This window comes from Argentina anserina, chromosome 3 (genome assembly GCF_933775445.1).
Source record: "Argentina anserina chromosome 3, drPotAnse1.1, whole genome shotgun sequence".
Classification (NCBI taxonomy): domain Eukaryota; kingdom Viridiplantae; phylum Streptophyta; class Magnoliopsida; order Rosales; family Rosaceae; genus Argentina; species Argentina anserina.
In genome coordinates, this window is record NC_065874.1 from 6,865,447 (window position 1) to 6,880,105 (window position 14,659).

Here is a 14,659-nt window from a genome sequence, read left to right on the forward strand (position 1 = left end):
TTTTCAGCATACAAGTTAGTGTAATCTAGTACCAGAGATTATGTGTATTCATCTCTTGATGTCTTCCAGTCTTCTTGTTTTTCAGCATATGCTATTTCAAATACCAGTGTACCTTCATATAAAGATGGGGAAACAAGTTTCATACATTAAGACAAGGAATCTACAAAACCAGCTAGTTACTATTAAGATGAGTACACCTCAATCCGGTTACAGAACTTTGCATTGCTCGCACGCACCACCCTGTAATGCAGCGACTTGTGAGGGTCGAAAGCCAATCCGTACCTCACAAATATGTAATCATTCGACCACGACAACTTTTCGAGGCTTGGCGCAGGTAGACTCCGAAACTCGTTCGTGGTCGGATTGACGACGTGTACCTCTAGCTTATTGTCTCCGGTGAGGAGGAAGAGGCCGTTGCAGGACTGGAGGATCCTCAAGTTGGAACTGTTGAGGGTTTTGAAGGGATTGGTGGATGGGGTTCGGAGAGGGATGGAGCGTCTCGTTTGGTTTTGGGAGAGAAGAAAGCTGAGATTTTGGGGTGTGGGTTTCGGAGAGAGTGGCGGCGGCGGAAGTTGGGGTCGGAGATGAGAGAGAGGCAGTGCTTGGAGTTGGAGCCGAGACTGATGTCAGGATCTGCTGAAGGAGGCCTTCGATGCCGGCTACTGTTTCTGCTGATGAACTTGAAGAAGACATTTTTGAGAGAGAGAGAGATCAATCAAACTAGTTTTATGCTTTTATATTGTTCTCTTGTTATTTCATTCATCCAAATGCCTGCTTCAGTCTCCTTCAAGTTTAAACATTAGTTTAATTTCTTGGATGTCATTCTGTTCAAAATCCGTGTATAACAAGTAATTGACTAATGAGAAAAAGGCGAGTTGTATCTTCTAATCTAGATAGACCTCGAAAAGTTATTCACATTGCAAGGGACTAGAAACGTGCTTGCTCAGAGAAAAAAAATCGAAATTATTGCTACTTCAATTTATGGTGACATCATACTGACTTGAAAAAAAAAACAGAGAAAACACAGTTCTCAATTCCCAGCCTGCTGCGGCTGCAAAGGATGTAATAAACAAGACAATTTCCTAGTCAAGGAAAAGCAGAGACAGATAGATGCATTAGAGCAGAAGGGAATTTGCACTTTATGACCTCCTCCCCATATTGCGTTCTATGCATAATGAACAGTCTCAGGAGTTCCTGCCGCAATGGCCGCCAACAATCAGTGTGCATCTTCTTCTTCACAAAACTTGGTGTACTTATCTGAATCCATCAAGTTCTTCAGTTCTCCACTATCATTTATCTCGACTTTAATTATCCACCCCTTCTCATACGGGCTTGAATTAACCTGGTACAGATAGATCAGACCAGTTACAACAAGAAAACACTGAAGGGAAGACAAACTTTTGCTGATATGTCTATAATCAACAAATCAAGTGATTCCTAACATACACATTCATAAAAAACTGTAGAAAGACCACTAACAGTGAAGCATGTGATTCTAGATAAAACATAACTCCAAGGTTTTGGGGTTCCATATAAATATGGAAGACAATATAAGATTAGGATTTGTAGATGCAAAACTAATTTGGACTGTCTTCTATTGGTTGAGAGACTATTTGGAATTCAAAACCATTCTGATCTGATTTTAAACAAGAGTAGTAGTCAACAAACACTTGTTCATGCACTTATCATATCGGCCAATGTTATTATGACATAGGATGAAGGTACCTACCAAACCAGGGGAGCTGCTAAGCTCTTCATTGACTTCAACAACTTTCCCCGATACAGGAGAGTACACATCACTGGTTGCCTTGACACTTTCAACAGCTCCAAAACCTTCACCCTGCTTCACAGCGACCCCGACCTCTGGCAACTCAACATATACAACATCACCTAAATGATCTTGAGCATGATCAGTTATGCCTATAGTTGCAGACTTTCCGTCAACCTTCACCCACTCGTGAGAATTAGCATAGTTGAGATCCTTCACAACTGCATATAAATGGAAACTTATAAGCTGTATCATCCAGAACCTATAAATATAACAAAACAGAACCAGTTGAACATCCGACTACAATTCAATCTCATTCAATCATAAGAACCTCTTTCTGAATCAGCATGCAATCTATGTCGTGCACCAACATTTTCATTAGTATTAGGCGCCTATCTCCATTCCTAATGAATTGAATATGTATTCGATTATCACGACGGAAAATAAACATATGATTTTGTTTTTCTTCTTTTCCCAGAAGTATACCGTGTTAACTGATTAATTTTGTGAGACCAGACCAAGTCTTCATGTTCATGACACCACCTTTGCACATTTTCAATTACTTATAATGGGGAACATCGCGATTAACCACAGAAAAAATCATCCTTTACTGCTAGCATTTTGCTCATTCAAACTGTTAAAACTGACCACAGTAATACACAGCAACTAAACTCTAAACCACACAATCATACTTCCCAGACTATATCTCACTAACATCCAAATATGCATAGGACCCAGATAACCCATCAATCTCCGCAACACTATATCCAAAACCCACATCCACATCAATCCATTTGGCCAAAAACATACACAACCCATCAATAAAAATCAGATCTTTAATCGCCACACTCATAGATCAAGCGCAAAAAGAAATACCAAGCTCCAAAAAAGAGATCCACACCTTCACCATACTCAAAAGCATTCATCTTTACAGCAGAAATAGTAAAGCTGTGATCTTTATAAGCTTACCAGAAGCAAACCCTCTGTGGATCACTTGGATTCTGAGGTACGAAGCAGCCCTTGAAGCCAACCTTGAAGCCATTTGTGAGTGAATAAACCAAACACTAACGACACTCTGCTTTGCTTCTTTTCTAATGGAAATCGCACTCTCTCTGGTTTTATATGTAGTGCGGTTGGTGCTTTGTTGGGTGTGACCTTATTATTTTGTTCCTTCCCTAGTTTTTGATAATTTATAAAAGGAAATAAATCTCATTTAACAGAGGAATATTTAAAGAATTTTTTTCAAAAAAGAAAACAAAAAAGAAAAGGAAGAGATCTACAGGAGGTGGTGTGTCAACTTTGTCAACAAACCCGAACAAGCACTGAAAACCTGAAGTTGGTGAGTGGCATGGTAAGGCGGACTGTTGGATTCTAATAGAGACGTCACATGATGGTTCCAGGGTTGCATATAGTATAATCTTGTCATCAAAGAAAGGTTGCATATAATTTTCCATAACACCATGAGTCTCTTTAGCTGCACTAGTGAAGAACCAATCTTTCATATTTTCATTTTGACCCACTTGTGATAGTTCGGTTATTCTTTTACCGTTGCAAGTTTCGTAAATTGTAAATATGGATCATACGAGTGTAAGTAAATTCCAATACAAGACTAACACAAGTGTCAAGTGTGAACGCCTTCTGTATCTTTAAAGTCAGCATGATTGCAGAAACAGTAAACTGGAATGTACTATATATACAAAAGATGAGCACAACCTATATCTGTGATCAATATTGGCATAATGCCTCCATTAGATAGGTAAGACAGTCCTGACATCCTTGTGCATTGTTCTAATAACAGTACTAACCTGCTCGGTTTGATCTTCGTTTGAGCAGGAAGCAAGAAGTACTTTGGCAGTTCCGCCATCAGGATAGCAACCAGCATCAATCATTTCTTCAAAAATTTCCAAGCATCTTGTGTATAGTTTCTTCCTAGAGTATGCTCCAAGGCGAGAAGTCCATGTCACAACATCAGGTTTCAGATTTTTGATTGGAAGTGATTGAAAGAGCTCTTCCATCTTGTCGAAAAATCCTGCTCTTCCGTATATGTTGATCAAGATGTTGTATGTACTGATATCAGCTGCATATGGTCCATTTTCCAGTGCAGACAAAACTTCCTCCATTTTCTCTAGCTGACCTAGCCGGCCATACAGGTTTAGCATACTGTTAATCACATATGTGTCTAGCTCTAGCCCGGATTCTTGCATCTGGTTTACAATGTCTTCACATTTAGCTACATTGCCTGCTTTGGAGTAGGCAGATATAAGTAGCAAGTGGGATTTGATCGTAGGGGTGATTCCTAATCGCTTCATCTCTTCAAACGCAGCTTGTGCATCTGTTAAGTGAAGATAATGAAATTACTTCAAGTGAACTGAATTACAAAAATGAAGGCAAAATGTTAGTTTACCTTCATGCAGACCACCTCGACCATATGCATCTACCATGATATTATATGAAGCTCTATCTGGTTCACATCCCATGTGTTGCATCAAAGAGAAAATTTCTGCAGCTCCATAAGGATATCCTGCTCGACTGTCGAGAGAAAAATGTCATAGTAATTTGGGTCATATTCAAGCATGCATGTTGAACATATGTTTACCCTTAAAACATGCAGCGCACCCTTCATATACTCGAGAAATTTTCCTGTTTGCTAGAATATGAAATATGATGTAATTCAGGACAAATGTAGTAATCAGTATTTTACAATGATATGATTGCATTATTATATTAAAGAACCTTAAAGAACAAAGCTCATCACATATTAACCTGTAAGCTTCCATAAGGGCATTGTAAGCATACACGTCAGGCTCTAGCCCTGCCTCCTGTAGCTGCTCAAATATTTCTTCTGCTTTCTCACAATGCCCTTCCCTGGCAAATGCATTTATCAGAGCGGTATATGTGCATATGTTCGGTTTACATCTCTGACTTCTCATTTCACGAAAAAGTTTTAGGGCCATATAGGACTTTCTTGCCTGCAAAAAAATTGAACTTTAATGAGAATTTGTGCTGTTTAAGCAGGCAATAATACAACATCTGATCACATGAAATTTCCTTGCTAGTCAATAAGAGAACATACAACTTGAAGATTATATTACAGAAAACTATATTTGCAATTGTGCTAACCTTCCCATATACATTGATTAACATGGTATAAGTGTCGGCCGATGGTACGCATTGATCTCTTTTCATCCTCTGAAAGATCTCTTCTGCTTTTTTAGGGTTTCCTCCTTTTATCAACCCATTAATATAAGCATCGAACACAATTGCACCTGAGTAAATTTTAGGATCTTTCTGCATGAATTCACATTGTACTTATTCTGAAGGAAATGTGATCGGTCGTATCTGATAAACGTAGGAAAAATAAGGTACATATGAAACCAGATTTTCAAGGTATAATTTAAAGAAGAAAGAACATTAACATACATGATTATGCTGATTGCTATCTATATTTTCATTGAGTTCTCAACCTAGCTTCAGCTACGTATATGTTTACTTGAATGTCTAAGAAGCTAGTAATTGAGAAGGGCACATACTTGGAGGAAGACCATACTGTCGCATTTCACCAAAAATGGCTTCAGCCCTATCAAGCAATCCAGACCTGCAATAGGCCTTTATAAGAAGGGCATATGTGTCCTCAGTGGGAACGCATCGAGCTTCAAGAAGTTCCAAATATGTGGATTCTGCCTCTTTATGCAGTGATTTCTGCCCATAAGCGTCTAGCAGTAAATTGTAGCAGATTACGTCTGGCTTGTAGGAACTCTTGTTCAACATCCACTCACATATCTAGTCAGCATTACACTATTATTCTCAGCTGAATCATACACAGTAATGAAATTCAGCATGACATAGGCAGTACGGTGTACTAATTTCTCACCAAGATTATGGAATCCCACATTTTGTTGAGACGAAGTTGAACAGCTACATTAATGATGTCATCCCATATGATATGAGAGGCTGGAAGAGTGTCAAGAACTTCCCAAATTTTGATTCTATCTGCTTTGTTCTGTACAATGTCCAGAATCTGCTCAGCAGTGGGGCTCATCACTGGAAAAATTCCATCAACAAACCCGGATCCATACTTCCATCCTCGGCTCCTCAGCGAACCACCTATACAAAGAAGACCGTCCGCAAGTTTGAACATGATGTATGCAATAACTTCTCTACTGCTTAGACAAGAAAATGAGTGCAATGTTATGATTACATCGTTTCCTAGACACTTTCTTGTGGTTGAAGCTTCTGAATTTGCCGCGTTTGTCAATGTAGATGGTGTCAAGCTTAGGCTTGCTCTTTTCAGCAGCTCCACCATTGGAACTCCTGGCTTTCCATCTGCAATCAGTCTTGCAGCTTCTTGGTCCAACGAAAATGTAGCTAATGGCACGCTCAACGGTAAACCTACATAAGGTTATCAAATGAAATCACCATCTTTGTAGAGTAAGTAATAATTTGATCATCTGGAACACTTATGCTTGAAAATAACAAATCCTTTCATCATTTTTGTGCTGAATGGACCATGAAAGTGACAGAGATTACAAAAAGGCCACTCATATTTGGGAGCTGAGGTAGTAATTCCAGATGACAAACATAATGCAAACGGTTTTTATATAACAAGAGTCATAAACTCACTGTTTCCCATAATCTTATCAAGAAAGAAACAAGATTCGTATAACAACACAAGACTGAGTTTCGTTTTGGATTTGCCACCGGGACTGCAGTAGCAATACAGTGGTTAATACTTTCTTCTACACCCAGTTTCCATGCCATTAAATGTCATGGATATGAACAAGGACGAGCAGAATTTGAATTCTGATCAAAAGGACAATAGCCCAGAAAAGAAGACTGAGACTTACATGAATGCTTGGAGTAAAAGGGGGAGAGCTTCCAGTCATGTATTTCGTGAGTTTTGAGTGTGCAAGAATGAAGATAGTCTTGATAACATGCAATGGGTGAGGACAAAACAATGTAAGATAGATATCTCACGTTTATGGACAAATATTTATTTCCCCCTTATTTGTTAAAATCGATGGCACTTCCACACATCCCAATTCCATTTAAGATTAACAGACGGCATAATCTTTGAAAACTGAATGCCTAAAGTGAACATTTCAATCGTGTTAAATCTCAACAGTAACTAGATTAAACTGAATGCCAGAGGATGATTTATTTAACGTTAAGCAATAAAATATCATGAAACCATGAGCTACTGGGAATGAGAACGAATTCTAGATTCATCAAATGCCAATCCAACACAAGAATTTTCCACCTTAAATTCATGCAGTTGAGAGTTAATAGACATGGTACAAATTGTTCCGAATGAGTCTAAGATTATCAAGGTTTAAAAGTCCAGGGCTAGTAATGATGGCCAGATGCTGCTTTAGCCCGAAAAGTTTGTGATTTAGTTCCAAATGATCGGCATCTTTGTAACACAACAAATCACTTTAGCAATCCTATCAACCATCTTGCAACCTAAAACATTTGAGATCGTTTGTTATAACAGGAACACTACTCCACTTCAGCCAAATAATCTTCAATCTCTGCTGGACTTAGCACCCTGCAACCAAATGAGAACAAGAAGATAATTCAACTACAAATAAACGACTCACAATCAGTAATCACCAATCAAGAATAACAATGTCATGTCGAGGCTAACTGATATAAATAAAAGGGAAACTTGGATGACTGGGTTACAATATAATTTAGACATGTACCCACAGGGGGAAATGTGGGGACATTGTCAGAGGCTTGGCACACAAATATAGACATGCACCTCTGTTAACTCTAAACAGGTACTGTGGAAAACAAAGGTTTTTGGCCCAGATGCACTTAGAAGTTCTACTATAGTGGTAGGAGCTAGCAATATAACTTTATAGGGTTCATTTTCAGATATAAAGCAGATATGACTATAGAAGATAAAGACGCAACCCTCTAGCAGGTGAAGGGTTTTCTTCACCAACATAATTGCAGCACTTAGAACTTCTGCTATAGTGGAAAGTGCTAGCAACATAACTTTGTTGAGTTCATTTTACATATAAAGCAGGTAAGTCTGTAAAAGACAAAAGACGCCAACCCTCTAGATGTCCAGCGTCAGCTATGAAGGTGTAGGGTTTTCTTCACCAATGTAATTGCAACATTTATGTCATTTAATTTATACGGTACTGGTTGATTTAATCCCATTGAAATGTTTTGTCAAAGAAAAGATCTTGCAGTTAATAGAAAAGACAAATCTACAAGATAGCAAGGACAATATGAAAAGAAAAGGTCTTACAGTTCCCTTCAAAACTATAAGTATAAATGCAGCATTACCTTTGTCCAAGCTTAAGAGACAATACTATAACTAATAACATCCATCATTATATTACGCAAGAAAATCAACAACTGTAAATGGCTAAATGCAGCACCAATTTAGGAAATAAGTATGGAGCTTACCTGAATATTTTGTCTTCTCCAATTATTCCAATCTCAATGTTCTTTCCTGAGATTTGTCCTTCAAATCTGAAATAAATAGGAAGCCACTTATAAAACCATTGACATAATAACATAACCTAAAATTGACACTGATGGGTTGCAGGGTTAATGCTGCCATGAAATAGAGCAAGAGCAATGAACTGACATAACTACCTTGCAAGTATGGTATCAAATGCTTTAACTAAGATTATGATTAAAAGATGGCAACTCCATCCAGCATTTGTATTTGCTTAAGCTCCAAGCAGCAGTATCACAATATTCTTTTTACGTTCATGAACTTGAGTATTTCATCATAAAGCACAATAACCAAACTTTTTTCATTTCCAAAGTTCTTCCTTTTCTTTCTTCATCGCAAGCATTATGCATATTCTAATAAAATAAACAGTGCAGAAGCTTAATAGTAGAGTATATACCCCTCCTTAAGAGTCAAAATTGCCGTGTGCACAGCATCTTCTAGCTCAATTTCGTCAGTGTACCTAAAAAAGGAAAAAATGATACACAATGTTGGGATCATAAAAAAAAAGGCAGTGTGGCAAACCAAAGTTAAATTCTTTTATGATGCACACACACACACACACACACACACAAAAGGCTGTGTGTGTGTGTGTGTGTGTGTGTGTGTGTGTGTGTTAAGGAAGAGATGTCATTTTCAACGAGTTTTGTTTTTGCCAAAATGTCAAAAATTATGTAGAGTACCTCTTCTCCAGAAAAGTTTTTGCATTTGAGACATTCTTTCCCATTGCAGAAGCTTTCCACGAAAAATATGAACCTGAAGGATCAACCTGTAGAGAAAATCATGTTCAGTTGCAGAAACAACACATAGAAACAGTAAATGGCCAAACTAATTGGCTGCCAATAACATGTTGCAGAGTTGAAATACCTGGAACAGTTGGGGACCACTGTCATCGAATCCAGCAACCAGAAGAGATACTCCAAAAGGCCTCACACCACTACAAAGAAAGGAAAGAGTGATATTATGATACATCAATCCATCTTACATAGTTCATTCAAGTTTTTTCTATCTGGTAACTCTCATTCAGTCAAGTTCAAAATCCGGTGCATGTTTTAAAATAAGAAATCTTCTGGTTTTGAGGTAATGTAATACTCCTGTTTTTGTATTTCAGTACTTCTTAAAGCTCTTTCTATCAGTTGAGAAAAAGAATAAAATAGTTCACTATCCATATATGAAGAGTTTGGTAATCACCCAGATTGAGTAAACTCTTGCATCACAGCAGCAGTTTCCCTCACAAGTTGAGTAACAGGGATTGGTTCCTACAAATAAAAGATTAACACAAATTATAACCTTCACATTTAAACTAACATCACATCTGTTGTTGTAGTTTGTATGTAAAGAAATGATGACTGTTCACCACGTCAAATCTTGAAAACATAAAATTAAATATGGAGAGAGAACATTTGAATACCTTATATAACTGATGATACTGTACTGCCTGCTTCCTGCTTTTCCGAACCAATACTCGAAAGTCAGGACCCATACCACTGCGGAATAGAAAGTAATTGTGAGACGCGATTTCAAAGATTATAACTTGCAGAATTGTTATAAATGCTAGTATGAACAGGCTACTAGGAAGCATCCACAGTATGAAGGATCACCCCTACACTATACTAAGAGATTAATTGTCCTAACTACAGGAGGTACAGAACGAACAAACCTGTAAACAACTCCAATATTTGGTGTCAAACACTGTATCTTTTGAACCTGGTCAAAGAAATGCATCTCATTCAGAACCCAAGCAGATAAAAACTCACAACAAACTTAACCACATTACAAAGGGAAACATCAATTTTGACTTACGGATGCTTCATCAACCAAGATGGAGGGTAGCTTCTTCTCAGTGGCAATAACAACCCCATTTGAAGCTGCAGTAATCAAGTATACTCAATTAAACACCAACATCCACATCTAGAGACAAACTCAGCACTTCAAATTCCTCCTCTCGTATCACATCAGCAGGCCATAAACATCCCCTATTTTTAACACAGTTTTATTTTCGATATCCAAGTAGGGCCAATTCAGAGCAGAAGTCATATCAGACACCTAGCTAGCTCAAATGTAAAAAAGTCTCATTCTACATCAAATTTACAGATTCAAACCAAGACCAAACGACATTTCGATTCCGAATGTATTCAATCTAACTCTCATCCATGTATAAGATCAAACATTTCAATTCCAGCTCAATTCTTATTAGGTCAATTAAACACTCCACACCTCCTGACCTAAACCCTATCCCTGCTCCAATCCATCACACCAAAAACTACAAACCCAAAAACTCTGAACCCAAAAACTCTGATTCATTCGTCAAATCACAAAGACTAGAAAAACACTAGCACCCACAAAGCTTAAAGAAACAAAGAGCAACATTACCTTTGATCCCCAAAGAGGTCTGACCCGACCCGACTGCCGTCAAAGCGTGCTCGATCTGCACGAGCTTCCCTGAAGGACTGCCCAACACAAACCCTAATTTAACCAAAAACCACAAAAAACCCAACCACAAATTTCTGCACTGAAATCGGCTTACCTGAAAGTGGTGAGAGAAAACGAGTACTGGCTATCGCCCATGGTGCGCTGGAGAGAGAAAGTGAAGCTTTTTTTTGGGTAAAGATTGAAGCTTTTGCTTTGTTCTGAGGAAGAAGAGAGAGATTTGAGTGTAGTAATAGCTCTGCTTTTCTTGTTGGAGAAGAAGGGTGTTTAGTTAGTAGAGATGATTGGGCTTTGAAATTATTGGGCTTTGAGCCCAATTATCTTAGCCCACCTAGATCTCACGTTGAATAAGAAAATTCTGAAGGAAGGGGGGTATGATTGTCAATGTAACTCACCAACTTTTTTTTTTTGGTTAAAACTTACAAACCTAATAACGTACAGTATATCTGGATTTAGATTTCAAACTAAAAAGGCTAGGATCGCAACACCATATATAGCAGGTTTCTGCTGCAAAGATTTAGGTCTTCTTACGTAGTTTACGTCTTTGCAAAAACAAATTAAATGCTCATCGACCATGGTAAGAAAGATACTTGTTTCTATAGGCGAGCTAGTTTATAAGTTAAACTATGTTAATTATTAATAAAAAAACATAAGTGAAGAACATGATTTCTCCGATAATTATGATCTGATTATTGCGGCCATATATCCACAGAGCACTAATGTGAATTATCTAGCAACGGATCACATGACTTCTTCTTTCCCGGATCACTTTCATAATTTGAATCTTGGCCAACTCCTGCCAGTAAGCGATTGATAAATTTCATCAGGTATTATATATTTATAAATCGAATGAACGAAGTATTAATTCCATGTATACTACGTAGTTACTAGGTGGATTAATGGGCCCTTAAATTTGTATAGAGAGAGGAAGCTAACATGTCTATTTTATAGTACGTACCATACCATATAGTGGTACCCTAGCACCAAAATCGACACCGCGACACCAACATAGGGCAACACCGTGACACTAACATGGCCCAACACCGCGATACGGTAAATCTTAAAAATCTAGATCCCGACACGGCCTCGACACGACAATTTATATATAATTTAATATATATTAATATGTAAATATATATATATATATATATATTAATGTTCTTCTGCTATTGTTTAGAGATAGTCAGATCATCATACTCCCTTACCACGACCCGCACAAGCCCATTGTACACATCTTTCCACAGCTTCCTTTGTTCGGCAATGTTCACAAATCACATGGCATCCAACTCCATTCTCGAGTAAGTGATTTTATTGTTGTTGGCTCAAGCGCTGCCAGCTTGAATCACAAGGAGGGTGTTCTTCTCAGGTTTCAACCCATTTGCCAGCTTTTCTTCCCTTCTTTGGTTTCTTGCCTTCTTCCCATTCACTTCTTGCTTTGCTGCACTCCTCTGTAGACCAGATTGAGCATGATATAGAAAACTCATTAGCACAGTTTCAATCAAAACAGTCTCATCAATCACTCTAACTTTCAATACAGTGACCTTTTCCCCTGCCATAGCTTCAACTTGCTTCAACAATTGCTTATTCTTCACATCTAGCAAATTCTCAGCATCCAAACTTTTCTTGGGTTCTTGAATTCCAGAGAGACCCACTTCAGTTCCCACCACATAATCACAGATAATGTTTTCTTTTGCGTCGTCCTCTGCTTTGAAGCAAAACATAAAGAAAGTTGTGAGGTGAGAACTGAGTGTTAAGGCTTAGGGCTTAGGTTTAAAAAAATCAAAATGTTGATGTGGCGTGTCGGAAACAGTAAGTGGCGTGTCGGTCAACGTGTCGAGCCGTGTCAAAAAAGTCAACATTTTCCGACACACCACGTGGCGTGTCAGACACCGTGTCGGGCCGTGTCGAGTAGTGTCGGTGCTACATAAGTGGTACCTAAATTATTGTTTCGTATTATTTCAACCAATTAATTTTCCAATACATATGCACACACACACACACACATGGCATTCTTTGCTTCTAGACTACAAGTTCATTGCAAAACATTGGCTTCGAGCACGGCCGCTGCAAATTTCCTATCAGTGTATATGGGAACCTAACAAACAGATCTATCTACAAATCTATGATGAAAACTTCCATTGTCTTACAATTGCGGGTGGCTTGTTTCTGGAGAGGAGTCTTACTTCTTCAGCTTTCCGAGTCAGAAACTTTGCAACGCGCCAAGTGCTTTACTTGCCCGATGCACAAAATATTGTTGCCGGCAGCTTCATGAGCTTTGCTTTTGATTCATCTACTGGTGAGTGTAAAGTGGCATGCTTATATTCGAATGAAGAGGATAAAGAAATTATAGGAATTAAAGTATTAACAATTGGAAAGGATGATGAGTGGAGGACCTTGAAACCACCCTACCAAATTAAAAGTGATAGGGTGCTGAAGAGATCCTTTACTAGAGAATTTCCAGATGAAAGGACCGCTCATTTGGTGGAAACTATCCAACTCGGAGAAGATGATTTGAAGCTAAAAGTTCTATCTTTTGATGTATGGACCGAATGTTTCACCATTCACACTCTTCCCCAAGGAGTTTTCTCAGACTTGCGAAAAGTTTCTATTTTTCGTTGGAAAAATTCGGTTGCTGTTTCTGACATAGTAGGGGAAGACCTTGAAGTGTTGGTGTTAGAAGGCTTCAAGGAGCACAAATGGAGTAAGACCACTATTCCCTTAAAGTTTTTGAAGGACGATCCAGTTTTGAAAGATCAAATTCGACCTTTCATTGCATCTGGGGATGAACTCCTGTTCGAAAATGCAGTGAGAAAGAATGATCTTGTATATGATATGAAACGGGAGGTGATCATCGAGGCCGACACGCTGTCCACAGAGAAAAATGTATCTTCCGTCAAACCAAGCCTTATTACTCGTAAGGGAATGAAGTGGGAGTATCAGGGAGCGCGCAATATGTCATTGTAGCTAGCTAGTTTCTGTTATGTTGTGTACTGTTACTGAAATTTTCTCTTACCAACCATTGAAACAAGAGTCCTTATGAAGTCTGCTAGGGTATTTGCAACATGAATCTAGATTCATATCTCCATAACGTGCCTGATAGAAAACATGCACTGTATATGATAAAGAGAAATGCAGCACAAAATTTCATTTGCATTTGCATCAGTGAATTCAACATTTCAGCCTATATATTTAACCTCAAGTGGTGTATAGCAGCTATCCCTTAGAAGTTAGAATATAACAAGATCATACTATCATCGTATATCCCCACGTCTAAGAAAGCCTTTAAGGCACTGTGTTAATCCTATTTAAAAAAAACACTAGCTAGGATCCCCATATATGCTTCGTACATTATTTTCACTTTTCCAAAATCATGATCTAATATATACTGTATATGTACGTATGTACAAATTTTGGGGCCTCTAGAACGATTATAAAGTTCTCCTAATTGCACTGATTGTGTACATCCAAAGTATTATTCCAAACTCGGGGAATGATAAAGTTCTGCTGTGTGAAAATCAAAAACATGGATCGGGCCGTCGGGTTGCTAATGTGGATCATAACTAACTTGACCCGTACCCACCAACCCGACCCGTTTAATACTACCTGCAAAACCCTTCTTCTCCAACACGAAATCATTCTATAAATCCAGCACTACCAGAAACCCAGAGAGACTCCTCATCGCTCTCTTCATCCGAATCATCAGGTAACTCTCTCTCTCTCTCTCTATCTGTATCTATACACTCGTGTATGACTCTTTTAACTTTCTTGAATCAAACCTGTAAGCTCAAATTTGTCTCGCAAAATGCTCCGTTAGGTTTTTCCAGAAATCTCGATTCTTTTCCAGTTTCCGTAGCTTCAATTGTCACCAATTTCACACTCACGGTGATTAGGGATAGATCTGTCTCTGTTCTCAAAACCCCTTTCTTTGTTTCAGATCAATCTCCAGGGTTTCGCATCAGCCATCATGTTTCTCACAAGGTAAAATCACC

The 14,659-nt window shown here is 38.4% G+C and overlaps 4 protein-coding genes across 5 annotated transcripts in view; 1 reads left to right on the top strand and 3 right to left on the bottom strand.

Annotated features, from left to right (window-relative positions):
- The window catches only part of LOC126785675 (proteasome subunit alpha type-5), a 33,231-nt gene that overhangs the window by 15,259 nt on the left and 3,313 nt on the right, over positions 1-14,659 (top strand). The window contains exons 1-2 of one of the 2 annotated variants that reach the window (XM_050511300.1): positions 14,315-14,373; positions 14,605-14,648. In XM_050511300.1, the coding sequence (XP_050367257.1) occupies positions 14,635-14,648 (14 nt within the window). In that variant the 5' untranslated portion in view covers positions 14,315-14,373; positions 14,605-14,634. Of the gene's footprint in view, positions 1-14,314; positions 14,374-14,600; positions 14,649-14,659 lie in introns of those variants that run through there. The other variant, XM_050511301.1, reaches the window with a different exon arrangement.
- LOC126785680 (glycine cleavage system H protein 2, mitochondrial) lies at positions 956-2,902 on the bottom strand. Its single transcript, XM_050511305.1, has 3 exons — positions 2,738-2,902; positions 1,730-1,989; positions 956-1,342 (listed from the first exon to the last, which is right to left on the bottom strand). The coding sequence occupies exons 1-3, from the start codon at positions 2,808-2,810 to the stop codon at positions 1,217-1,219; spliced, it is 459 nt and encodes a 152-aa protein (XP_050367262.1). The 5' UTR covers positions 2,811-2,902; the 3' UTR covers positions 956-1,216.
- On the bottom strand, positions 3,481-6,680 carry LOC126785667 (pentatricopeptide repeat-containing protein At2g35130). The gene is made up of 8 exons (XM_050511287.1): positions 6,613-6,680; positions 5,967-6,157; positions 5,640-5,872; positions 5,299-5,548; positions 4,889-5,034; positions 4,532-4,737; positions 4,173-4,297; positions 3,481-4,100 (listed from the first exon to the last, which is right to left on the bottom strand). Coding segments are annotated over exons 1-8 (1,737 nt in total). The 5' UTR covers positions 6,615-6,680; the 3' UTR covers positions 3,481-3,516.
- LOC126785676 (proteasome subunit alpha type-2-A) lies at positions 6,964-10,889 on the bottom strand. The gene is made up of 11 exons (XM_050511302.1): positions 10,768-10,889; positions 10,614-10,690; positions 10,044-10,108; positions 9,901-9,947; positions 9,652-9,727; positions 9,432-9,499; positions 9,108-9,177; positions 8,924-9,009; positions 8,641-8,703; positions 8,189-8,254; positions 6,964-7,313 (listed from the first exon to the last, which is right to left on the bottom strand). The coding sequence occupies exons 1-11, from the start codon at positions 10,806-10,808 to the stop codon at positions 7,265-7,267; spliced, it is 708 nt and encodes a 235-aa protein (XP_050367259.1). The 5' UTR covers positions 10,809-10,889; the 3' UTR covers positions 6,964-7,264.